Genomic DNA, 27564 nt, shown 5'->3' with positions numbered 1-27564 from the left:
TTTATTCCACTTAATACGACCTCATAATTATTATTCCCCCCACCAAGGGGGTATGTTTTTGGCCATGTATGTTGTCAGTTTGTCTATAAACTCATTTTGGTTACATTTTTGTAGGCTCAAGGAAGAAATTATTTTATTTGGGTGGGTTATCTTGATTTTTTTTTTTTCAATGAAGTCCATGTTTGGTTTAAATTTGGGCCAATTTCTGGATCTGAACAAACAAAACACATAAAAAACTTTTGAAAGTTGCTCCTTTATTTACAATTTCAGCCTTACTGCTTTCAAATAAAACCTCTTGAGCCATAGCTCAAGTTAAACCAAGAGTGACACTTGAGTGTGTTGACGCTGTGGGAAACTGAGCAGCCTTCTCTGAATGCTTAATCTTGGTTCATTAGATACCTCTATTGCTGAGGCATCTAATAAAATCAGCTGTTGTCACTGATATATAAAAGTATAACATTCCATCAAAATTGGACATTTTCTAACGTGATCATAATCTTATTATTTTTTATCTTCAGAGATCAGACCACTTGTGGATAAACTTGGGTTTTAAATAGTTCTGCTTCCACATTAACAATTCCTTGTAGGATATTCCTGGTGTAGAGTATGAAGTCGGACCAGGTGAGGCGTCCTTTGTGTGGTATTTGAGTGTGCCTGCCCGGGATGAATGCAGTCGTCCCCTTCTCTTCTCTAAACTCCTCTCTTTTCAGAGCCGGCAGCCCCTTGCTGAGTTGGTCGCAATCATTGTTTCTCTGCAGCATTAACCACATTCCAGAGAGGCGCAGCGCATCCTGTCTACATCCCCGCATTCCTCTTTACGCGAACGAGTCCCCGGCGTGAGACGGCGTTTATTTGACATTATTGCTCGCTTGGTGTGCTCGGAATTGCACAAAACTGGTATTTACTGCGTGCTCGATCATCCAGGCTACTTTAATCCGCGGCAAAGAGGCAGCAACACAGATCTAGATGAAAATCCAACACGGGGAAATTCCTCCGCGCAGCGCGCCATTGACTGTAAAGACCTTTCAACTTAACAAAAACTGAAGTTGACAAACGTATCCCCGTCGGCTGAAACTGTGAGAAAGAGTTTGTTTTTTTCTCTCTCTTTCGGCGGAGCGCGCAAAGCGAGGAGGAAAGACGATGCGGCACTCGGTGGAGGTTTGCGGGTCCGCGGTGGGTTTTGTGTAAATGAGCGTCGGCTGTAGCGCAGCGTTTTGTTTTGATTTCCATGTGAAACGCAATTAGTGCTCCGCGGCGCTGCTCGCTAGTTTGGCTGGCGGAGCGGAGCTACACTATCTCAACTTGTTTCTGCACAACATGGAGCACTACCAGGAGGAACTGGGACTCCGTGCCAGCAAACTGATGGAGGACCTTTCCCTGTACGAAGCCTACAATGACGGGATGTACAACTCGAGGAGAGACTTGGTGATTAGCCCCGATTTAGACTTTTCGGCTCCGGCGGTGGCGGAGCATAAAAGTACGCCAATGAATGGCACCTCTGTGCTTCACCAGCAGCATCACACAGTGGAGAATTTCACGTCTGGAAACAAAGTGTACAACGCGGCTCCAGTGCGCCCCGTGAACTGCAACCGGGCCGTCCCCGTGGACTTCTGCACCCCGCAAAGAGACGCTGTTTACGGGGAGGAGAGCTGCTGCACTAAGTCCGAGGTGGCTCTGCCGTGCTACACGGGCCCGTCACAGGAGAGACACCGCAGGTTCTCTCTGGAGGCGCAGGGCCACAGGTACAGCACCGGCTCCGCCTTCGACGGCGTGCCGCTCCATAAACCGGCGGCTCTACCCGGCAACAGGTGCAACAGCGTGTGCATCACGAGCAGCCACGACGGCAGGTACAACGCCACCAGTCCTCGGTCCAGCCTGGCATCTTCTCTGTCCTCCCAGGAGCAGAGCAAGCATGCCAGTCCGAGGTCGAGCATCAGCAGCCCGCGGACCAGTCTGGTGGTGCCGGGTCAGGACAGGTACACCAGTCCCAGGTCTAGTTTGGTCCACTGTGAGGGCAGCAGTGCCCTCAGCCCCAGATCCAGTTATGCAAGCACCGCCAGCGACACGAGTAAGCACTCCAGTCCGCGGGCCAGCCTCAACAGCTGCGACTGCTGCAGCAAACCCAGCAGCAACCGCACCAGCGGGATCAGCATGGGCTACGACCAGAGGCACGCCAGCCCCAGGTCCAGCACGGCCAGCCAGTACTCCTTCACCACCAGCCCCAGGTCCAGCTACTCCGACTCACGGTACGGGCCCGTAGTCAACCACGATATGGAGGGTGCGATTTTACACGCAGCGCCGCTGGCGAGCCCCCGCTCGAGCATCTGCAGCCAGGACGGGAGCGCAAGACCGGGGACCACCGCGAACTGCGTGGTCAGTCCCCGCTCCAGCATCTCCAGCCACAGCTCCAGAAGCTCCCGCAGCTCCAGGGGGTCAATGAGCACGTACCCCGAACTGCAGCTGCCCTCACCCAGGTCCTCCATGCTGGGGAGCAGTTTACACGAGGACACGCTACTACAGGAGTTTGGAGACTCCAACGGGATCCAGACTCGCATCCACCTGCAGGTGCTGTCGGCGGTGCCCGAGCCCCAGCATCAGCAGCATCAGTCCCCGCAGACTGGAGGGAGTGTTGAGATGACTGCGGGTTCATCACCATCATTTAGTTATGGCGTGTCCTCAAAACCGACTTCCTCGGGCCATAGGTTTAAGTTGCCCTACCAGGTGACTCCCAGCCGGGAGAGTGGGCCGAGCCAGGCGGAGAGGCGGCTGGAGGCGCTCACCCTGGAGCTGGAGAAGGAGTTAGAGATGCACATGAAAAAGGAATACTTTGGTATGTAATAATGATTACAGGATTGATTCAGTTTCAGGGAAACCTTTCAATATTTGATGTTACACAAGACATCAAAACATATGCAACATGCAGGGAAGGGCAACAATTCAACAACAATACAGTGTGGGATCTTCTATCTAGACATATATGATATTTAGGCATTGCAGAAACACAGTCAGGTATAATACATGTCATCATATTCAGTAGCTTACTCAACTTTTCACCCAAGAACTTTAACTATCATGACAATTATAGGTATGAAGTGGTATGAAAAGCAGCCCTAGCAACATGTAAACAAGGAAAAAGCCCAAAGGTTCACTGAAAAGTCTGCCTGGCTTAGTTTTCATCACATGTGCCCGAGGGGTAAGGTGCTGGCTGATGGTCTGGTCCTGACTCCATCCCCACAGTGTTTCTAAACACATCAAACCCCTGCAGTGTCTCCTCCACAGAAAAAAACAAACAAACAAACCTGTGGATTTTTACAAAACCGCCTCAAACTAGTGTTGAAATAATAAATAAAATACAATAAAACTATAATAATTTTGCTCCTGACATTTGAAGACAAAAAACAACAGATACTTAAACGGTAACTTTTGACAACATTTAGAAAAGAACAAAAATTATGTTCTGTCTCACATTGACATTGAAGAAAAACTTGCAATATTTACTGTTAATGAATTATTGCCCAACCCTACTAATATAGGGAGCATTTCCCGATATTGTTGTATTGTAACTGACTGACTTTGATTTATTTTCTGTGGTATCTAAATATCATGCATCATTTTCCATGTTACAATACTGAAAATCACAACAAAAAAATTCGTTTGAGTGTTTTTTTGTTGTGTTGCCTCTGCAGGCTCTGTATGCTACATGCAAATGCTACATGACCACAAGCGCTCCCTCTTTGGCAGATAAGAGTGGCTTTTGCAGGGCAGCACTAATTTCTGTCTTGGCAGAGGTAAAATTTGCTCAGTGCTGCACCTCGCTGAATGGAGTCCTCTGTTCTTGCAGGGCAGACACCCAGAACCGTGTGGTCTGGGTTTGTGGAAAATGCATTTATCCTCTGGAGCATGGAGTAAAGACTGTGGTCAAGTGCAATTTGAGAGTTACAGTAGGGGATGTGAATCCCACACTGGGGTCCATCCGAACTGAAAATGGTTGCTCTTTTATGGCAACAGAAAGGCGTTTTAAAATGAAAACATTTGCTGGCAGAGGTTTTCGTCTTCCTCTTTTGTTTAAAAGACGTCGCGTTGCCAAGAACTGAACTTTGTGGTGTGTTTCTTTGATGAGGGAGTTTGAGACGGAATATGTTTGCCTCGGCAGCAGTTAAGTGCTGAGGAAGTCGCTGTCTACCTTTGAATTAGCAGCCAGACAAATGGCTGAAGCCAGAAAACAGTGGCTTGTTTTATAGCCAGTGCACTTGCTCAGAGTGAGGCTCAGACAGCTGTTGATTTGTTCCAGAGAAGCAGGTGAGAGGAGGAGGAGGAGGAGGAGGATGATGGAAGACAGGAGGGAGAGGAGAGGTAGGGGAGGAGGAGGTGTGTGTGTGTGGGGGGGGTGATAGAGGAAGAAGGAAGAGAGTGGAAATGGAAATGGAGAGAGGGAGACAGAAGAATGCAGTCCGACACTCCTCACACCAGGTCCAATAGAGACTGCTCTGTTTCCGTAGCAACAGTGGAGAAATTAATCGCCGCGCTTTTTTTTTGGGCTGGGGTGGGATAGTCCTAGTCCTACACTGCCCGGCTGTGCACTGCCGGCCCAGCCCTTGTCTTGTGTGGCCTCTGTTTGTTGTGATGGCGAAGAAGCTGTGAATCAACAGCTGGTCCAGTAACAGGCCTGGAATTAAAGTGGCAGAGTGACGCCCACCCCCCACAATCCCCGCTCCACCTCCACCACCATTCTGCCCCGACTCCCCCGCGAAGCCCTTCATTAACCAGCCAGTGGGGAGTGGGGGCAACACCAGACACTTGGCACACGATCTTGGCTGGCGAGCCAGACATAGTTGGTGGGGGTCAAGTCTGATCACCTGCCCAGAATTATAATGGCAGTAGTCATATGCACATGCCTGACGCACACATGCTGACTTGTGTACAGCAGCACACTGGCCTGCTCTGTGTGTCGCACTACACCCACTATTTGACGCGCACGCACAAATTGCAGCCCACTTTGTTTCAGACTATGCACAGCTGGCTTTGATGCTGGTTGCAAATTTGAACCTGCAGTATTCCAATCACTTCTTCAAGACATGCAGATGTTTTTGTTTTTGATGTTTTTGGATTTTAAAAACCATGAAGTGGCACTCTGTAATCTGCATTTAATCTATCTATAAATGTACTCTTCTGATTGTTTGACTGATGGTGCTCACACAACCCGCTCATACCTTCAGAGGCTGGTTTGATATTGAGTCATAATGGGTCACTCAATACATGAAAATTAGAAAGCAAAGGTGATATACCGCAGGTTAATGGCAGTGTTGGTTGTTCCTCAATCAGGAGGAGAAGCATACAGTTTTTTGACTGCATATAATGGTTTCGGTTTGATTTAATGGGATTGTTTAAGTTTACAGAATGGAAGGAATAAATATTATAATTTTGGAACTTTGAAGAATAATTTTTTACACGCGTCAGAACCTGTCAGCAGCAACCGGTGTGGCCATTTTTGATCTGATCAAATCCAGGAACCTTGACCTTCACATTAGTGCATTATTTCACATTAAGCACAGACTGTAAGAATGTTGGCTGTTGTTTTTTTTTGCACAATCAGAGCTTGATATATTTATTTGAAATGGCTGGTTTTGATAAAAACAGTTTAATTTCAAAAGCAACAAGACTATGTGCATCAAGTGATGCTGTTTCACTTGCAACACCAGGACAGACATGCATTCCTGTCCTGGCCACATGGACATGTTATTAAACAGGACAGCATTCTGTTTAAAATGAATAACAGGGAGCACTTCAGAAATGCTCTTGCTGTCTTGTAAAATAATAACCACATCCTCACTCATGAGACTCTTTGAGACGTCGAGCATGTGTGGAAATCATTACATTATTGTCTCTTTGCTGTTGATTTCAGTCGTTTTCTCGCGACGCCGGCGTCTTCTCAGCACAACTCCAGTGTAGTTTCAACCCGGAGTGAATTAAAGAAATTGGATAAATTAGTCCTAATTTTACTGTTGGATAAAGAATCAAAGCAAAAGAGCCAAGTCTGTATTAGAAATACAAGGAAGGAGGGATCCAGTCATTATACAGCTGTTTTTATCATAACACATGATAACAGTGAATACAAATGGACCGATATGGTGATTTTAGGCCTAAAAAACAACTCATGCCATCTCTTCTTCTTCTCCAATAATTTCTGGCAGACTGTACACTAAGAGGTGCAATGCTGCCCTCCACACATCCAAGATCCCAGAGTCTGTAAATACAGAAGTCGTCCTCCATTCTTTTCACTCTTTGAAGTTCTTAATCTGCAGTTCTTTTAAAAGTCATTTCCAACAGGCTGTACTTAGAGAGATGCAATGCTGCCCTCCACAGTTTACAGTTCGAAGTTCTTTTATCACAGTTCTTCTCATCCTCTCATCTCCTTAGTCTCATCCTCTTCTAATCCCTCTTTACTGCAGTTCAAAGCTCTCCAACCATGATCCAGTTCTAGCACTACTTGACTCAACTCGACTCGGTTTCGGTTTCCATTACTTCATAGTACCTCCAAAACGTAGGTGGAGTCGTCACAACACGGCTGTGTGAAACTGCCACGACGTTGATTTAGCTGGATCATCTCATTAGCCACTAAACACGGGACAGGTCTGCACCTCGCCGACGTTTGCTCGCTGTAACACTCTTGCCGGTGTTTAAAAATGCCGGTTGGAACGTCGAGCTCACGACTCCTCCAGTGACTATGGAAAAGCAAAAAAAAACTAGTGCTCGAACTGTATATTGGAAAAACAGAATTGGTCTCTTTATGGCCGTCAAAGTTCTCCTTCATTCTCATTCTTGTTCCCCAATCGTGCTGGGCTCTTCCTCTCCCAAAGTTCCACTTTGAGAAACACCGCTGTCATGATACTGGTCCATTATCTAATGTAATGTCTGTAATGCAAGCGTCAAATACTTTTGTTTATTTGCATTGAAGCAGTTGTGGAGAGCTTTTTTTGTCAAGGTCACACGGTGCTTAGTGTTGTTGCAACAGGTGGCCGAAAAACAGCACTTGCAAATGGCCAAATCAATACACAAACGGCATACCACCAAAATCAGACTGGGACTTGTCTTTAAGGCTGAATCATATACATTTCATACTGAAGGAATGCGTATCGCACTGTATTTTCCTCCACCCGTCTACAATTAGCAGTAACACAATATTACCGCATCAAAAGACGCTCATGTCTATTCCTGTCATCGAAAAAATTCCCAGGGAGGAAGGGAAGTGTGGAAACAGAACAGCAACAAACACCTGGTGCGATAATGGAGAGCGATGCTCACGGGCCTTTATTTAAAAAAGAAAAAAGGGAATTCACTCTGGCTCAGGTTTTGCTTGTCTTGCCTTTTGTAAACATAAACATGAAATGGTTTGTGCTTGTGAAATCAGAGACTGTTGATACACTTGATAAATATTGATTAACTGTTTTAGAGAGTATAGTGTTGTACTGTATATAGGGCACCTAATAATGTGGCAGTATCAGTTTGGTCTTCTGTTGCTTGGTCATAACGAGTGGGAATTTGAGTTATTGTTGCGAGTTATTGGTCCCGTTTTATAGTGTCCAAACCAGCCTGGTCATGTATGGAATCCATAGAACTGCTGCTTACTTGATATTTCCTCCTTTTTTGGGGGGGATTTTTATAGGTGAAGAGATGATTGAGTGTGAAAATCCCAGTTGATCAGCGGTTTCTGGAAAAACTCAGACCAACAACAACCATGCCATGTTCAAAGTCACTTCAATCCCCCTTTCTTCCACATTCTCATGCTTGGTTGGAACATCAGTGGCTCATCATTCGCATTCAGTCTACATGACTAACTGCATCGATTTTGCTGATTCGACAATTATTCACATTGTACCGTCACACGTCTAAGAATGAACGTGTGACAGAAAACGATTCATTTATCATTGGCGGCTTTGTTCAGCTGGTCTGCTAAAAGTACATACTAATGAAGATCTTATTCAGTCCCTATTGTGATCAGATAACGAAACCTATTGCATAAGCACAGTCACAAGATTAAGTCACACCAGAAAATGCAAATATTTGATATTGATCCCGCTTAATTGAGTTGTATAAAGGCCCCTGGTTCAAAGAGGAGACTCGCCGCCCTTAGGTTGTTTTCCTGTTCCCCTGTTCCTCTGCCGGTTCTTTTACAGAGTTTGTACCAGAGGATTTATGAAAGAGAAATGACTGCCTCAGATATCCCAGGAGTTTCACAATTGCATCACATAGAAAACTCCCAGTTTCCAGAATTGCACGTCTATGTCTTTTTAAAAGAAATGACAAAAGTACAGATAACGATCGGGCTGAGGCCGTGTGTGAGGTGTGCAGCCTCCATGTTGGGGATGTTGCGAGATCTGGTGTCCTGTGGTCACTGTGACCCTGGACTCACCCCACCCAGGCATTGACCCTGCACTCCCTCAGGAATGTGACCCCGGTGGAGGTCGTCTTGTGCGTGAGAGTTAGAGGTTGTTAGTCTGCTCCGTCCAAATACTTTTTAGCCTCTGCCCCGCAATCTCGTGTCTTCATCAGAGGTCACAGCACCGTGTAGTTGGTCAGGTCAGACATCCCTCCGGACTGGCAGTCTAATGGTAAAAGGCCTTTCATTGATTCTTGATAAAAGTTTATTTCCAATCCCCAATGACACAGTCTCCCCTGTCAGGCGTCATCAACCGCAGACAACTCACTGTACTTGGGCGAGGAAACATTTGTGCACAGGTGGGAGCAGGCACCATGAAGCCCCGACAAAATCCCACATCAGGTTTCTCAGTGACCCATTTACCATAATCACCAGGATGAATCATTTTCCGCCTCGGCCGGTTATTTTAGCAGCTTTTGAATCGGTGTCTGATTACAGTGGTGCCGTTTTTTGCTTGTGATGCTGTCAGTGAAATGGGACCAACACGGTTAATTACCTAGTTAAATGTTGCAGGGTTTTTATTTAAATGGTGTTTTCATAATGTTAAGGATAATTATGTTTTTGTGAAGTACTTATACTTCCATACTTTGTAGTTTTAGTTGGCCTTGTATCTCCTCCAAGGATGTTATGTCTTCGGCTGTGTGTGTGTCTATTTATATGTCAATTGGTAAAGAGCTGATTTTGATTCAAGGTTTTCACTGGATGTCGATTATGGCCCAAGAAAGAATTTTCTTGCGGATTCAGACATGGCTCAGGATTCAGGATATTTTTTTAAACAATTGTTAAACTTGTCCCTCAAAATCTTTTTTGGAGTTCACTCTTGTTCGTGTGGGCTTGACTACAACACAAGAATACAGGTTATAAGGAAACCCAAATAAAGATCTTCCTGACATCACCATACATCCATAAATATCAGCAAGTCCTGGAAAGCCATCGTACATTCCTAGCTTTCACAATTGAAGGCACAGTTGAGCATCTTTTACTTCTCCTGCCTCATGTTTTGTGTTTGAAATGTTCTGCTTTGTCGATGCACTTGCTTTGACATCTCTGTATTTCATTGTCGCTCAAATGCCATCGCTACATATTTGATTTCACTGTCGCATAATTACAGGAATGCACACAGGGTTCGCTAGACTCATTTTGTTTTATCAGCTTTCCGGCGTGTCTCCAGGACTGCACGTCTGGTGATTGTTTGATTTTTATGACGCACATACGCACTGTAGCAAACAGTCTCTTCACTCAGGAGCACATGTTAGTTAAATATTCACACAGTCTCAAATACTGCAGTTAATAACATTTGGCATTAAGCGTAGTCAAATCGCTGCAGTGCTTTGTGCCACAGTCGGAGAATCGTGTACACCTGACAAAGTTAAAAGCCTCACAAAGGCAGAAGCGCTTTCAATGGTTCCCAGATTTTCTGTCACCACAGGATGTTTTCTCTTTTCCAATCTTATACTTATTCTATTTCTACACACAGAGTGTATTTATTAGCAAATGTCAAATAATTGTCCTCTTATGTCTTCACAGGTATCTGTGTCAAATGTGGGAAGGGGGTGTATGGAGCCAGCCAAGCCTGCCAGGCCATGGGGAACCTGTACCACACGAACTGCTTCACCTGTTGCTCCTGCGGTGAGTCAGAGACAGACTGTCTTTAAGCATCTTATTGTGAGTTACCAGGGGTGAATGATGTGTGGTCATCTTTGTTGTATTTCAGCTTCAGTGTTGTCGTCCTGTATGAATTGTGTCTGTCGGACGCTTGTTGACTACCCGCAGTTGCCGGACTTTGTTTGACGTCTTCAGTTTCAGCGAAATACAAAAGCCGCACGTCGGTCATCCGTTTTATTTTTTTGCCCAATTTGTTGTTTTGCTTCACGTCATTCACTCAGTGAGACCCCATGCTCCAAATATGCTTGATTAGCCCCCAGTGTTTCATGTTTACAATGTGCTTTTAGCACATTAACTCACTTTGATACTGAAGAAAATAAAAATGTGACGCATTTAAGTTCATTTAAGAGTTTAAGAGGAACATTTTATATTGTCTAGATGGATTTATATGTGTTTAAAAGTCAGGTTTGAACTAATATTACATTGACAGTTTATTCCTTCGAAAATATTTGGATATTTTGTGTGGTTTGTTTGATTCTGGGCTTTTCTAGTCTCACAGGGACTTGTCCATTGCTTCCATAGATTGTGCATCACTGCCACTGATATAAACATCATATTTTATTTATATTTGTATTACATTACATTACATGTCATTTAGCAGACGCTTTTTATCCAAAGCGACTTACAATGGAATCAAGTACAATTAGCCAGGGGTGGAATCGAACTTGCGACCATGATGTCTTTGGTACACGAGGTAGGGTCTTAACCACTGAGCCACTCCTTCTGTATCAGGTCAGAAGCACCTGTGAAAGTGCATTAGCTCAAGCCAGATAACTGAAACATCCCCAGCTGAATCAATACTGATTCTCATCCAATCCAGACCATGCTCTATGTGTTTGTGTGTGTGTGTGTGTGTGTGTGTGTGTGTTAGGATGTCGTTGTCACCGGACTCCAATCTTCCTCTCCTGTTTCTAAGGGAAACAGAGGAAGATAGGGAGAGAGAGCTTTTTAGCCAGGTAACTCCATTCATAGGTGCGCTATGCATGGATACTGATCCTCCACTCCACCCACCCTAGGCTCTGGAACGAGCGCCTATAATTTACATGTAACCAAAGCCACGTACTTTCTGATTTATTGTGTGGCAAGAAAGTGGGGCCAGATGCTGAGTGTCCTGTTGCTTGAGTTGAGTGAGGGGTTTGGGGCGGTGTGGAAAAGTAGCCTCTGATTTGTTTGGAAGGTGAAACAGGCTTTTTTTTTTCCAGGATGTCTAAAAGGCCTCTCCTTAACTTTCTGTGTTCTGGGTCTTCAAAGTGTTGCATACGTGTTGTGGATGCAGAACGTATGATTTGGCCTTAATTATGTTCTAATTGACATTGTTAAATGTATGCACAGTGTTTCAGTGCTTGATCTGTGTCATCCAAAGTGTTTTTGTTTTCAAGGGTCTAAGTAGATTTCATCTAAAAAAAAAAGTAAACACACTGATGTTTACAAAATGGGATCTGCGAGATTACCAGATTATGCTCGGCAGCCTAAAAACAGTTTTAACCATTTCCATCATGAAATACCAATGTGGGATTTAAACACCGTTATACCTCTTTTACACCAAAATTAGAAGACATACGTGGAGTTTTAAAAACACTGTTAATCCAGCTCCTTCTTATAATTTGTGGCTGGCTGCACACCGAATGCTTGATGTATTTAATCACAGTTCAAAGTTCTTTATCACCTTCTTATAACAGTTCTTCTCATCTCCTTAGTCTCATCCTCTTCTCATCCTTCTTTATTGCAGTCCTAAGCTCCCAAACGCATTTCAAAGTTCTCCTTCACTCTCATCCTCATTCTTTTATCCTCATCCTTGTTCCCTAATCCCTCTGGATTCTTCCTCTCCCTCTCTCTCTCTCAAATCTATCATCACCTCAAGTCTTTCTCTTGTCGTTCAATATCAGTGCAGTCCGTCCACACCGCTCAAAGTCCCTCAACGGAGATCAAAGCTCCCCATCGCAGATAAAAGTCCTTCTTTTTCTTAAAGTTGTTGTCCCTTCATTCATTAATTGTCGACAGCTTTATGAGGGTTCGCCGGGAGCTGGAGCCAATTCCAGCTGCAACAGGGTCAAAGGCGGGGTGGGTGGGTGCGGGGGGTGGTTACGGTGTGGTCAGTTTAGATTGTCCAATTAACCTCTGCGTGTTTTTGGACTGACATACTGTATATACCAGATTTTTAAAAAAGCAGTCGACTTCCCAAACTGATATTGTCGCAAATAATAGAAAAGGACAGATCCACGCTGAGCTTTGAGTCCCTTTCTTTTTTTTGTTGGCTTCACAGGCAATCTGGCCTCTCAAGACGGTTTATCAGTAATGTAAACTCTGATGTATCATTTGACCTCATGTGAGTGGAAATGTTTGCTTTTAAGCACAGTTTCGAAGGCCTCTGAGAAGTTAAGCTTTCAATGTGGCTGCACTTGTCATAACACACTCCAGTGATTTATCAGGGGATGTGTTCTTATGTCCCTGTTTGTTTTGGGTTTTTTTCTTCTTCTTTTCTTTTTTTTTTTTTTATCCTCCAGTGCCCCTGAGTAGGGTCCTCCTGCAGTCTGGAGCTCCAAAGTGAGGCTGAGTTTGCTGAGACATTGCTCGCTGGTAGCCTTGGGCTTTGTTTAACCATGCATAATTGAGCCCTCCTCTTGGCTTACTCCCATGGTTGCACCCTTTTTTTTCATACAGTGGCCAAGAATGCAAACTACCCCCTCCACTTCAGCCGGCCTTCCCTGGAGGACCTCAATCAGACAGTCACAAAGTGTACCAGACCTGCTTATCAGAGGGGGCAAGCCTGTAATGGGCTCACATTAAACGGCAGATGCACGGAGAAGTGCATTTACAGTCACGCATACTTTATACAAAACACAAACGGACGCAAAATGTCTCCATTTTTTTTTTACATTGCACAGACATTGTGTGGTGGGATGAAAGTAAAGCCAGGGCTGAGCAAGCAATCGTAAAATCTAAATTTGAAAGTTTAATTGTTGGATTTTTGATCGCTGTTACATGCCATTTCCAATACATAAAAGTTAGAAACGTTTAAGTCCTTATTGCATTATAGTAGTTAATAATTTGATGGTGTCACAGGTGATAATGTAGCTTTGCAATTAGTCTTTTTAAAGCTGTAGTGTGTAACTTTTAAATGTAAACCGCTACATTCAAACCGTTTCCCCCCCCCTCTCCTTCAGTGTAGCAATGTATTGTTTTTGTGTCTGTGGCGACATTCCCATGCAGGACACAGAGTGACACATTTCCCCGTCACGCTCACTTAACGACTGCGCAGGCAAAGCGAAAGACGCACCACTGTGGCTGTAAACACCAAACACATCCAACTGCTAAAAAAATAAACCTGGATGTTCAGTAGGAGTTCACAGTCTTCCCAATACGTGTTCTCCACCAACGGCAATCAAGCGCTCCCTGAGCAGCAGCCTGACTCTGCCCCTGACATGTGCTCTTCCACCACACAGTCTCGGCACAACATGGCTTGACTCTACACAGGTCGGTTGGTTTTCCATTACTATAAAGTACCTCCTCATCGTGGGCAGAGTCGCCATCGCGCGGCTGCATAAAACTGCTGTGATGTCGTATTCATCGTAATCATTAGAATCTGTTTTATTTGTATTTATTCACAGGATCGTTCAGTACTTCCTGCACGACCAGCAGAAAGGGTTGCAATCACAATCTCTGTTAAATATTGAGATGTTAGAAATTTCCTATACATCACCTAACTTACCACAGTATCGTAGAAGCACACATCAGAAGACAGTGGTGCTTCTTTAGTCTCTCTCTCTCTGTGTATTTGTGTGAGTAGGTTGGGAGGCTGCACTGAGGGGATGGAGGGTTCTAAGTTTCTGAAATACTCGGACTAGCCTAACCCCAACATCACAGTCACCTAAATCACCTTTCTTCCCCGTTCTGATTGAATTTCAGCAGGTGGTGTTTACCATCCCTAAATGCATGGCATGTACATGCATTGAAATAAATTCTTCGATCGGGCAGCGTCTTCCTACACATCAGGTTTAGTTTATTCAGAAAAAAACCCCAACACACAGTTCCATGACAAGCTCGAAAAACACGAGGCTACAGACAGACTTACGATGTGCGGAGGTCGAGGTCTTAAAGCCTTAGTCACGGTACTGTGAACAAGTAGAGTGAGAGGTGAGAGTCATCGTAGTGTATCGCTGCAAATCACACTGAGACGGCTGACTTACCGACCACTTTATTAGGCAACGCGATGCATTTAGTCATGAAGACTTCAAACCGAGCGTCAGGGCGGGGATTGAGAGGTGATGTGAGTGACTTTTAATGTGGCATGGTTGTTAAACTGCTGATCTGCTGGAATTTTCAAGCTCAAATATCACTACAGTTTTCAGAGAATGGTCTGAAAAAAGAGTCAAATATCCAGTTAGCAGCAGTTATCTGGGCCAAATTACCCTCTTGGTGCCAAAGGTCAGGGAATGGCCAGACTGGTTTAAAGTGACAGAAAGGCAACAGTAACAGTGTGACGAAGGCCATCTCTTCATGCGCAAAACATTAATCTGTGCACCTAATAAAATGGACCATCTTATTCCATCGTATTTACGTCCATTCAGTCTGTTTTTGATCTTTTATTCAATGTTTGAAAAAAAAAATGAAAAATAGTCTGTTCTGAGAGTGATAAGAATGATTGTGTTCATTTTTGTTGTGCAGTGACAAAAGGCCAGAGGAGAGACAGGCAGGCAGGCAGGGAGCCCTCCCCCTCCCTTCCTCGGTGAGGGAAGCGGGTGTTGGAGAGGTGCAGGGGGTTGAATGGGACCAGCTAGTGACCTCAGGCAGAAAGAATGTCCCCGTTTGCTCAGTCGGCCCGCTCCCCTAGCAGCGCTCCACACAGTCATCAGCGCCAAGGCCTTTGTGCTCACCTTTCAGACCCTAAACTCCAGAGCAGAGGCCACAGACGAGCACACAGCAACACCTCGCAGCCCCTGCTGCTGCACTGTTCACCAGAGTCTCACTGTTCGTGCGAGTTTGGCCTCTCCAAACGCGCGGCTTTGAAAACAGTGTCTCCTAAGAGTTGCATCACACGGAGCTCCTTCCTCAGTCCTGCTTTTTTTTTCTCGTTCCCCCCTTCTCTTTGCTCCATGCTACCAAAATGCTAATTGCCGCTCAGTCTCAAACTCTTAAAAGTCGCACCTATTGTGTGGACAGCATTCCTCAGCCGCTCCAGCCATTTATGCGGGTGTTAATGTATTGCCATCTCCCAGCATTGTGACAGAGTGTTTGTGTGTGACATACAGGGATTACATAAATTTCAGTGTTAAAAAGACATGGTGTGGGGACACACATCTTTCCCATGCTGGGACACCCATAAAATGGTAGTTGGGTACGACAATTAAATCTGACAAATCCAGTAGATTTATGAGATCCTTGTGCTTCGTCTGCATCGGGTGAAGCGTCGTCGCGCTGCCAGGGCTGCTGTTAAATGCGATGCTGTGAGGGATGCATGGCAGAGGGCTGCAGGAGCCTGTTCACGGCTAAACGTTCCGCTTAGATTTGATTCAGTTTGTGATGAAACAAGGCCTGAATTGAGCCTGGACCCCACTTTCATGTGGCCAAGGTTTCACCAAGTCTCACATCTTGATAAATGATTGTGTTTTACTGGATAATCATTACATTGATACATTTCAATGGTCTAAACTCTGCTCGTGATTGTGCATGTATCAAAGTTTGGGACATCCTCCTTCCACTCAACTATTGTTGGTCTGTCTGTGAGCAGTGCACAATGGCAGCATAGGGAAGAGATTCGGTGGAGGGGCTTTTAGGGTTTGGAAAGCAGTCTGCTGTATTGATTGTGTATGGGTTGTGAATGGATTCCTGTTGGGATCAATGCTCCAAGTAATTAAATGAGCAGAATGTATGGCCAGCCATCTGCTCGGCACCGAGTCGTAACATATGAGAGATATAAGAGAGGGGTGTATACAGTATCCTGTATTCCAACATTGATTGTTTTAATGACGACACATGTCCGTTTTCCCATGATTTCTAGAACAAGCACTTACTATTGTGCAGAAACACAAACCTCCATGAGAGCATAGAAGTGTAGCAACAATTAGGAGACGTGTTTTTCGTTTGTTTTGTGATACAGTATAAGCACTATGCACATTTGTGATCGTTGAGTCTTCAGTTTCCAAACTATTGCCTTTAAAGAGAAAGTTAAATGACTTTAATCACAAATGCTGAACTTTAAAGTCAAAATTTCACATAAACTTTGCCTTTAAACTGTTTCAACTCCCCATAGCTGGTGAAATATCTCACTATTTTCTAGCGAGTAAATCACAACAGCTTCTATTGGTTTTCTTCCCTCTGTTCTGTTTGCAGTCCCAAACTTTGTGTGGATTAAGCTTGGTTTGCCCTTAATTCCATTTATCATTCTGTTTGCACTGGACTCAACTGAATTTGCCAAAAACAACAACTTGGCATTAACAATTCTCTGTAGTGAGAGTGTGATAAGACTTGTCCACAGAACTGTGGAAAGGTCCTTAGCTCTTCTTTCTTTTTATTGATACTGGTTTTGTACATTGTGTGAAAATGTAATCTCCAACCACATGCCACAGTGTTTGTCCACACATTTGTGGCCATGAAGTAGCTCTGCAACAGCACGTCCTCTGAACTCTTGAATGTCCTTCTTTCCAGGGAGGAGGTTGCGAGGGAAAGCGTTCTACAATGTCAACGGGAAGGTCTACTGCGAGGAGGATTTCCTGGTGAGTCATCTCTGCATCAGCGGCTATTGGTTTTTCGGTGCGTGACGAGCAGATCACCCCATTAAAAAAAAAAACAAAAAACAAATTCAACTCTGGATATGCATGCCACTACTCCAGTGTTTGGAAACCAGGAAAACAGACATTTGACAATGCTGCTGGCTCTGTTTTCTTTTGAAAATTCAGAGTAAACAACATTCACTTCCTATCCAATAATTTGGTTTTCTTAATGTTATGTAAACATGTTAGTCCGACTAAGATTAGCACGATTTTAGTCGGACTAACATGTTTACATGACATACTTGGGTAATGCGGTTCATAGTCCGATTACTCTTGCGTGCATACACTTAGTCAGACTGGAGTCAGACTTGGCGTTCTGTGCATGGAGCAAAATGTACTCTTTGGTCTTTGACCCAGAAGTAGAAGGAGATGACGTATAGACTGAAATTATACAGTGGTGGAGTCTGACTGGCACGCACATGACCAGTGTACCTGGATGCCCATGTGATACACAGTCCATTTTTAGGATGTGTGTTGGTATAGATGCAGGTTATTCCTGATGCTGAGCTGAACTGCTTATCTGGATGTTGCTGACAGTCTTCTCTCTGAAACACACAATTTTCCAAGGAAAACAAAATAGAAAATCTCTGTAGCCAGAGATTAGCGGATAGCACCCTGTCATTACCATGTGGAGGGGTAATGAGCAGCGGGCGCAGCAGAGAACAAGAGATTAGGATCTCCCGCTGCATTCTGCAACCCTCCAGAGGAAACAGACATTGCAGCTACAATTAGAAGCAAAGCACCACGCCTCCAATCCACACTAATTTACCCCAATTTCCCAAAGGAGTTCAATTACCCCCACGTGCTGCCTGCCAGCACTTACAATTAAGAGTGGGAGGAGATGTGTTGGACAGCTGTAGCTCTCAGGTCCATCTGCTCCAGGTTAACAGGGCAGACGCGGGGCCTGCTCTCACGACGATCACTGTCGGGAATATTGTCATACTCAGGTTTAAAGGTCCGGTGTGTATGAATTAAGGGACGTGTAATAGTGAGATTGTAACAAATGGAGGACTCCTCACCTGTCCAGGAAGCATGTAAACACTGCCTCACATGCTGTTTTCTTCTCCTTCGTCTTCTTCTTTTTAACTTTTAATTATACAGGTAATCTCATTGAGACACAAGATCTCATTCTCAAGGGAGACCTGTCTCAGACAAACATACAACAGTTGGTTACGGACAGACAGAAATAGAGAAGTACGGTAAAATCAAAGTGCCAAGACGATCACATTAAAATGCAAGAGCAGGAACAGGTTTCCAGAGATTTTTCAAGTGTTCCCAAACACTTGAAAATCAAACTGGACATCAAACTGGACATCTTCAGATCTTGTTGTAAAGTGTTCCAGGTTGAAGGGGCAGTGTAAGAAAATACCTTTGGCCGCCTCCTTAAAGCAGGGACCTTGCTTAAAGTACACAATCATGACTTATTGTAAGGCTATAAAGACCAATTATTTGTATTATTTTAACTTTACATAAACGTAGAAAAAAAAAGTGTTTCATACTCTGCAACTGTATGGATTGTTGTTACATAGATCAAGAGCATTTGAATAAAATGTGACACACATGTGAACATGAGGGGAAGTAGCTTGCAAAATAAAGTTCCTGTAACTGTTTTATAATAACAGCGTCATAATCAAAACAAGAACCTCATGCCCTAATCTGCTGTCAGAGCTTCCTGTTTATGGGCAGCTTCCCCTCGTTTTTTAACACGTTGATCTGTTGGGAAATCCTGAAATTCCTGTTTCGCTATTTACAGTCAAGTCAGGGGCTCTCTCTCCGCGATAGACTGACGCTCGAGGTCAGATGAGACTAATCTTCCTCCGCGTTGCTGTTAGGGCTCAGACTTGGTTGGTCTGGCCCGTCACCCCAGGGCGTCTGAGGGGTGGTGATGGAGGGGGGTTGACGGCAGATGGTAGATCTGAAGTGGAGATGTCAGGGACCAGACTGCCCATCACGCTACCTCCCACCTGCACCTGGTCAACATGTGCTGCACATGGTCACCTTCATTATCTGCTCGCAGTCCAGGTTTAAGGAAGAGGCGTTATCAGCAGGTTGTTCGTTTCCTGTAACATAGACTAGGGTTTCCAATTAAAATAAAACAAATTTAAGTTTTTTTAAGATAAGCAGTAGGTGGTGCCGAACCTCATGTCATGTCACCACCGAAGGTACATTTTGATACAAATAAAATAGTAAAAAACCCACCTTATATTTACATCTCACTTATCTAAACCATATTTACAGTTTAATAAGACACTCGACTAGAACCTGTATGCATAAAACAGATCAGACCATGTCTCCCTTTGTGCTGTTTCAAAACCATTATTCTTTCATCACTGAGCCATTATATAACGCTGTGTAACGGAGCATACACAATTCGCAGCAAACTTCCTCCTTGGACTCATCGCTGCGCTGCTCTTCCACACTCCAGTGCTCAGACTTACCACAACAAAAGAAATAATCTATCCTTTATTTTCAAATCCACAACAATAACTCTCACTGCCCTATTTCACTCGATCAATTTCTCTTGCATTTCTTCTACTTACTTCCTGCAAAAAAGTAACCACAGTAGCGCAAGTACTTGTGTTGTCCACTTCAAACTATAATATAAAGGCTATTTCTTGCTTATTTTGAGTCCTCTTTTTTGTAGTGTGTGCATATTATGTTTGTGTTTTTGATGTTTTGCTTTCTTCTGGTTTGTGTTTTTAATTCTGTATTATTGTAATCCGTATTGATTTGAATGTGCCGCAGAACAAAAGCCTGCTGTAAACCAGTTTTAATTGAGCCGGGTCAGTGTCGCTGTAACCATTTTAAGTGCCATCAAATGAAAACAGAAGGCACTTCACAGCCAGTGAAGACGCAACACAGTGGTAATGTCCAAACCGGACAAATCCGCCCATGAAAACAATATAACTGTATGTCAGCAGAAGTTAACTTTAGGACGGATTAATGTATTAAGTGAGACTCTGTGGGTCAATGATGCTGGGACAACACAACTGAGAGACAAAGGAAACCTGTTGATGTTCATTTAAAGAGCTCAGCAGCACCCTCTATAGGTGATTGTGAGGGTGAAGCAGGCATCACACTCATGAGTCCGAGCCAGCTTATGTGCTACTGGTCATGATAATGAATCCTGTGTTTTGGTCTCACCCACAGTACTCTGGTTTCCAGCAGACGGCGGAGAAGTGCTTTGTGTGTGGTCACCTCATCATGGAGATGGTAAGAGCTTTATCACGTGGAGGAAAGAGAGTCCACATGATAGGAGTGTGTTTGCTATTATATAACTGGACAAGCAGAGGCATTATCCTGGATAAAAGAAATAATATTTTGGAATATTCCTTCTTTCCTGTGTAAGTTACCGCAAGTTACTGTGTAAAACAAAGCTCATCTTGACACATATCTTTTAATGTGGAATTCAAGGATTGATGGTAGCTTATTGGGTGATTCTACGTGACTCTCTCTCTCAAGTCTTACTGTTGCTGTTGTTTTTCCACCTGTGTGGGTGTTCAGATCCTCCAGGCGCTGGGCAGGTCCTATCATCCAGGCTGTTTCCGCTGCGTCGTGTGCAAAGAGGGTCTGGACGGAGTGCCTTTCACCGTGGACGTGGAGAACAACATTTACTGTGTAAAAGACTACCACACGTAAGGAAAATGTCTCCGCTTGCGGCACTGATTAAAATGTGATACTGCAGGATTTGGAACTGCACAGACACAAAATGAAGGATGCTCCCTTCTGCTCCAGTGGCTGTTATTTAATTGTTTTGTTTGAACTGGTATAGTAATAGTATTTTAATTGGCAAATAAACGTGTAGAATAACAATGTGATTTACATCACACAGACACTGATGTTAATGTCTTTAAGTTCTAGGTTTGTATCACAATTTTCACACAACGATCAAAATATCGATTTGGTGATATATCGTTAATTAATAATTAACGATATCTCAATTGTTCAAATGAATGAGGGAAACGTGGGTGGAAGTTACCTGGCTGAAGAAGGGGGAGTTTACAGCGGAATAATTTTGGCGGAAGCTTCGCTAAGAGATGCCCCATTCACGTTCAATACATAGACTTTATGCACTTTGTTCTCTATGTTGTGAATAAATAGAGAAATCTATTTTAAAATGTTGTTGTCTTCCGTTAGACCGAAATCGTGATGTATCGCTACATGATTGTCTTGCGATATATTGCTTATTGCAGAATCCTTGTATTGTGATATTTTATAATAATAATAATAATAATTTTAACAAATTACAATCTCTTAAATTTTAATTGTCTTATGTTGTCTCTTTCACGACAGGGTTTTCGCTCCCAAGTGTGCCTCCTGCAACCAGCCTATTCTTCCAGCACAGGTCAGCAGAATGTTTTGATGCCTACATGTCATATACTTTAAGACTGTCATCAGCGATGAAACATGAGTCCATCCTGGTGGAACAAATAGACGACAATGTATTGAACTAGACACCAAAATTAAATGTCAAAATCCTAAATGTTAAAAAAAATAGCAAAAGAGTTAAATTTCAGTTAACTGTCAAGACATTTGGTGGTGGTATGAATGAGGATTACGCGCCTCACACCAAGATCACTCACATTTTTATTAATTATTCATTATTAGTAGTAGTTTTATCAATTTTAAACATTCAATTTAGTGATATCTCTTATTTGTAAAGTGTCTAAATGGATTCAACAGCAGGAAAGCTTACCATGACATGAAACTTGACATAAAACAAAAATGTAAAATAACATGTTAAACAAGAATCAAACCTGAGACCTGTCAGTTATTGGACCATCACTTTACTGAGTCACTGGACTGATGTAATGTAAAGGTCTTCCTCTGTGTTTGTGTCACCAGGGCTCTGAGGAAACCATCCGGGTTGTTTCTATGGACAAGGACTATCATGTGGAGTGTTACCACTGTGAGGTGAGTCTGCATTCTGCCACTCTACATGTACACATGTTGTCAAAGCTCAACCATGTGGACTTGATAATGACAAAGGGGGATTTCTTGGAGACTTGTCAGAACCAGAACCCTTTGTGTAACATGCTCACATATAGACATGCATAAATGGTACATGTGAAATGGAAATGGAAATGGAATGGATATAGTCTCATGGTTGCAAAACAAACTCCTGTTTTAAAGCCTTGAGGTTTGTAATTTGACTTTTGACGTTCGTGATTCATGCTTATGATTCAACTCTTAAGGTTGTGTCCGACATCCAGTGCTTGACAAATTTATTAGACCACCTCTCATAAAAATGAGAAAACCCAAATCTCTCCAAAGCTTGTTTAAAACTAAATATATTTTCGTTATTTATAGGGCAAATAAGAAACTGAATTCACCTTTTTATACCCAAATTTGAGCCGGCTCACTGGGCTTCTCTGAGAAGTCAGAAAATGAATCAAGCTTAACATTCAACCACTCAAACAAAATATAAATAACTATAATTTGACATCTTAATGAAGAAATAGTAATGTGTACATTTGAAAACTCATGGATAACAATAATAATTATATTTAAGCATTCAAAATATCATTTCGGTTAAAGAGCATTACCGAAACACAAAGGATGATTTTGATTTTTACCAGTTGCTGCTATTTTGGTGGTTGTCTAATACATTTGTTAAGTGCTGTATACACACATTCACTCATTCCCTTAAGCACAGTGAACAGTGGGAAATAGTTACAAATGGTGTGATGGGACTAGACTTTGTACTCGTGAGGGTGAATCACTTCTCTGGTGGAATGAAAGACACACACAACACACTCATGCAGACAGATAACAATTCAAGGTTAAAGCACAACACCGTGACTCACTGACAAAGCACATTTCAGCATCGAGCGCTGGACTCAGCTGGGGACGTGTTGCTTAAACCAGACTTGTGAGATCCCAGTCATCACACGGCGCATGTGTGATTGACATTTCTTGCCACCCTTCAGCAATTCTGAGTATCTTTTTCTGAGTTGTAAGTACAAGAGTTCAGAAAACGGGTGATTCCCTTTTGTCAACACAGGCGGAATAACACCTGTGAAATTCTCAGGATGGCTTGCATTCCTCCACTTCGTGGAAGTGGATGGTATGTTGTTATGTAAGCAGCGGGTTAATGATTCAGCCAACCTCTGCAGGACAGAGGAAAGGCAAAGTCCTGAGATTAATCATCCTGAAGAAGGTCCATCACATGGTTAACAGAAACATTTCACATCAATCAGTCCATTTTATTTGACAATGCAGAAATACCAACATAAAGTAAAGAATGTAATCATGATTTAATTCAAATTAAAGGAATTTAAAGGTTAGTTTTAGTCTTGATGTAAAGCCTTTAACTTAATGTGCTTGTTTTAAAATGTAAAGGACATCTGTTCCAGAGGAGGAGGAAAGTGTACATTGCTGATCAGGAGATCCAGTGAGATTCACATGTGTAGCCTGAGAATTTATTTCACATACAGTATGAATTTTCAGCAGTTTCTGTGGGTCTGAGTCATGGTGGAAGCGCAGTGGTCAAGTCGCTGCATCCCTCAGACGTGCCGAGAATTCCTTACCATTCATTCATAAAGGCATGAAATATGTATACTGTTTTTCCTCTAACCGACACTGACATTAAATAGAGGTACTCAAAAAAATTCCACATGGATGAAAATCCAAACAATCCACAAGTCAAGATTGTGGATTGCTGCGCCAATCTGGTTTCATTCTTAATGACTGAAAATGCCACAGTGTCATTTTAGTTACGTGTATCAGAGCTTTGCTGTGAATCTGGATACAAACTTCAGTGTTATGATTCACGACAGCACCTGATAGGAAATGATCACTCTTGAATTTGTTGCCTGTGGGCTTCCATGACTCCATCATCTACGTCTGTGTGTGAGTGTTTTATGGCAGTGATCCACCTCTGCCATCCTCAGGATCTTTAGTGATCTGGTAAAATGCTCTCCCATTAGCATCCCAACTGCTCAGCATCCAACCATCCATCTTCATAAGTCTTTATAAATATGTATGTGAACTGTTCCCTGTCACAATGGCATTGGTCGCTTCATGCTTCTCCCTTGCGTCCATCAGTCTTAACGTTAAATGCATCACTCTGTGGGTCACGCTGGAATATTGCTACAGCCACAAGACAGAAACACTGTTATACTGAGAAACATAGAGAGGGTCGTGTGTTTGTGACCGGTTTAATCAGCATTTTGTGTACTCATTTCACAGTGGTTTCAATGTTTCGGATATTTGTTCATATTTTAAGAGTAAAAACCAGTGTATTTGTGATCTAGTAATGTTTTTTGTTGATCCAGGTTCAAATCTTCACAGTTTAGTGTAAAGTATTGAAATTATACATGTTGGGATAAAAGTCTTCCTCTAAAATGCCTCCCTCTGGTCAAACACCAGCTACTGCATTCAAATTTTACCATTGACTATTTTAGTCCATGCTTTCGTCACTGTTTTCTCACCCTCTTGTCCAATCAGCACAGGGCTAGTTGTCCCAGACTCCTCCCCTCCACCTTGTGAAGCACAGATCACCCTCACTGTTCCACTCTCTCCCTCCCTCAGGGCAGAGTTAGCTGCAGAAGAGGGGCTTTAGTTACACTTTAAAAGTTACCCCCTATAGCTTTAAAGGTGCCTTTTTATCCTCGAGTCAGACTTAACTTGTTTTCATAATGTCCAAAGAAAACTAATCCTTTAAATGATGATACACGTGCACACATGCAGGTTTGGTTGTTGATTGTTTGATTGTCTCTGTGGCCTGTTCACGTTTCCGTCTTCATGTCCCTCTTTTAAAAGGACTGTGGTCTCAAGCTGAACGACGAGGAGGGCCACCGCTGTTATCCACTGGAGGGACACCTGCTCTGCCACAGCTGCCACATCCACCGACTGCAGTCGCAGGTCCCGGCCCACCCGCCCCCCAACTACCCCCTCCATGTCACTGAACTGTGAGTGGGAGGAGGGTGGGCAGCAACCAAGCCCTACCTCCCAGGTGATCCGGGACAGCATTAGTGGGCAAAAAAAAAAAAAGCCCTCATGCCCCCTCCAGCAATTCCAGGGACACACCTGTGTGGGCCATGTGAGCTTCTGCTCCTGTTCTTAACTGGACAGCCAGGTCGTGGCAAACACACTTAGTGCTGCTCCCACTACATGTCCTGCTGTCATATGACAAGGCTGGGAAAAAAGGGTCCTTCTCCTTCTCCATCTGTGGTCCTCTCCTCCCCCCCGTCCCTTCGGGTGTCTAACCCTGAAAGCCAACACGCCGGCTCATCCAGAGGCCCCTGGTGACGTCACACCTTCTGACCTCTGCACATTCATCAAAGAGAGGGTTTTTGTTTTTTTGCATTCAGAGGAGAGAGCACAAACTGGCCTCTCTCCTCACTTCCCTCTTTTCCCAATTCCTGTGCTCCAACTGAAGCAGTTCACCGCAGTGTATTCACCAGTGCTGCCGATCTCTGCGGCGGGAAAGGCCAGGGAAACGAGTCACTACATTCCACTGCCGGCTGGACAGGACAGGCACCAGGGAGATGGGTATGCTGTGCCTTCAGAGCCGGGGGGAAGGGGGGGCCCTCCCCGGTGCAGCTATTAGCTAACTTTAACACTGACATGTAGCCTGGCTAAAGAGTATGCAAAGGACACCTAGCATCCTGACACAGAGCTATGAAGACTGTTGACTCATCATTCCTAATCTTGCACCACCCCAACAAAACAGATGCACCGTAGCAGCACAAGCTCAAGGACCGACTGACATTCCACTCAGAAATCTTAGACAAGACCTTGAGAGATTCACAAGCAGTGTCTTAATTAATGATTATATTATGACAGAAAAAGAAATTTTTTTAGATGCACATAGATTGTCTTTTATATATGAATATATATTTTGCAGATGTTTTCCACATAAGGTCCTAGTTGTAGAGTCTCTTTTTTGTTGTTGTTGTCGTCGTTGCTGCGCTCTGGATGTGTTCAGAGGTGAAACACGCCGTCTTTGAAGACTTTTGGTCTTTCGTATCATTTCTTGTCCGGGACACAAAGCCTCCTCGTGTCTGTCAGTGGGTCAGAGATCCACAGGCTTTTTTAAAAGCAGACTTGGCTCAAATGGTATTTGCCTGCACTCGTTTAATTCCACTTTGAGTACTTGTGATGGTCACTTCTCAAATTTGGCAACAGATCATTCATTTCACACAGAATAATCCCTCCCTCTCTTGACTGTGGGCAGCTATAACATACACTGTCAAATAGTTCTCAGTGCTTATATTTGAAGCTTGAATTTTATTCTAAAAATGTGTTTAAAAAACAAAGCAGAGTGGAGAACAGTGAGAACAGCTTTACTGACATTATGTATGTGACATTATGTAGATAAATATTCTACAGATGTGGAATGTTCTTCCCCAGACATCTTAAAGGAATACTTCACCAACTTGCATTTAGCTTTGTATTACTAGCATAACTGTTAGCAAAGATGATGGACAGGGTTTACATTCTAAGAGTGGGTCTAATAAAGTGCGGAATTAGCGTTGCCCACTTTAACCATCCCCCACTCGTAGGGGGACGGGACCTCATTCCCAGAACGTAAACAGTGTCCGCCATCTTTGCTAACAGTTAGGCTAACAGGACTGTGTCACTGGTGAGCACGTAACAAAGAAAATAATAAAGATATTTCTCAACTCAGGGGAAACGGAGGTTGGGAAGCACACTTTTCCAAAAATACTACCCCTATTCTAGTAATACAGAGCTAAATGCAAATCAGTGAAGTATTGCTTTAACAAATTACAGGCTTGAGCTTGGACCTTAAGCATTGTACTTATTGTAAATGTCCTAAGTTTGAAAATATAAGTAAAAGCAAAGTACGAGTGAATAAAAATTTGTTTCACTCTACGTAGCTATGTCATCTGGAAGGATGACTTAAACATACACACTAATTAGCGTTCTAACTATAGATACACATCACATTTTGGATCACACCTGGTATTTACATCTGTCCTGAATGATCCAAGAGTTCACACCTGGCATTCATTTGCATCCTGGATGTGTCTCCTGTGACCACATGAGATTTACTCAGGCTTCACGTGCCCTGTATTTTAAATACACTGATGTCATGACTGTTTGTGAGAACAAAGATATGTTTTAACGAATCTGACTGTACAAATGTGTAAGTTGTGTGTGTGCGTGTGTGAGAGAGAGAGACTCTGCGTATGTGTGCGTATTGTGTGCAAGAGATGCAGAAGGAGAGAGGAGAGTCAGGAGAGGTTTGAAGGAATCGGAGCTCCACTCGCGTCGGAAAATCCTGTGAAATGATTAGATGACGTCAACCGAGGACGGATTGTGTTCATAGACGTCCGGGAATGTGACCACATGCATTTTTAAAACCACATCCATGTGGAATTGGCAGCATTCAGACTTGAATATGATCGGATCACTCGAGACAAATATGAATACCAGGTCTGAGGGGAGATTTTTCACAACTTATTTTGATCCTTTAGACCAGGGGTGTCAAACTCATTTTTGTTCAGGGGCCACATACAGCACATTTTGATCTCAAGGGGGCCGGACCAGTAAAAATAGCAAAATAATAGAATAATAACCTATGAGCAACAAGAACTCCTTTGTTTTTTCTCCTTTGTTTTACATTTAATGAAGGATAATTTTACAAAACATGAAATTTCTTGAGAAATATAAGTGCAATTTCAACAATAACATGCCTAAATTTACTATTTACACAGCACACTG

The 27564-nt window shown here is 43.4% G+C and overlaps 1 protein-coding gene across 1 annotated transcript; it reads left to right on the top strand.

Annotated features, from left to right (window-relative positions):
• The first annotated feature begins 724 nt into the window (after positions 1-724).
• On the top strand, positions 725-26387 carry LOC122772481 (WT1 interacting protein). Its single transcript, XM_044030577.1, has 8 exons — positions 725-2830; positions 9965-10066; positions 16748-16815; positions 20023-20085; positions 20377-20507; positions 21166-21217; positions 21718-21786; positions 24637-26387. Exons 1-8 carry the CDS (start codon positions 1318-1320, stop codon positions 24787-24789), a joined length of 2151 nt encoding a protein of 716 aa, XP_043886512.1. The 5' UTR covers positions 725-1317; the 3' UTR covers positions 24790-26387.
• The last annotated feature ends 1177 nt before the right edge of the window (positions 26388-27564 follow it).

Source organism: Solea senegalensis, linkage group LG7 (assembly GCF_019176455.1).
Source record: "Solea senegalensis isolate Sse05_10M linkage group LG7, IFAPA_SoseM_1, whole genome shotgun sequence".
NCBI lineage: Eukaryota > Metazoa > Chordata > Actinopteri > Pleuronectiformes > Soleidae > Solea > Solea senegalensis.
This window is presented reverse-complemented; position numbering and strand designations above follow the sequence as displayed.

Bases quoted from the DNA above. Each gene is read 5' to 3' on its own strand.
- LOC122772481 (XM_044030577.1), top strand. From the start codon at position 1,318: ATGGAGCACTACCAGGAGGAACTGGGACTCCGTGCCAGCAAACTGATG. The intron at 2,831-9,964 runs GTATGTAATAAT...ATGTCTTCACAG, and splicing joins CATGAAAAAGGAATACTTTG to GTATCTGTGTCAAATGTGGG. The intron at 20,508-21,165 runs GTAAGGAAAATG...CTTTCACGACAG, and splicing joins TGTGTAAAAGACTACCACAC to GGTTTTCGCTCCCAAGTGTG.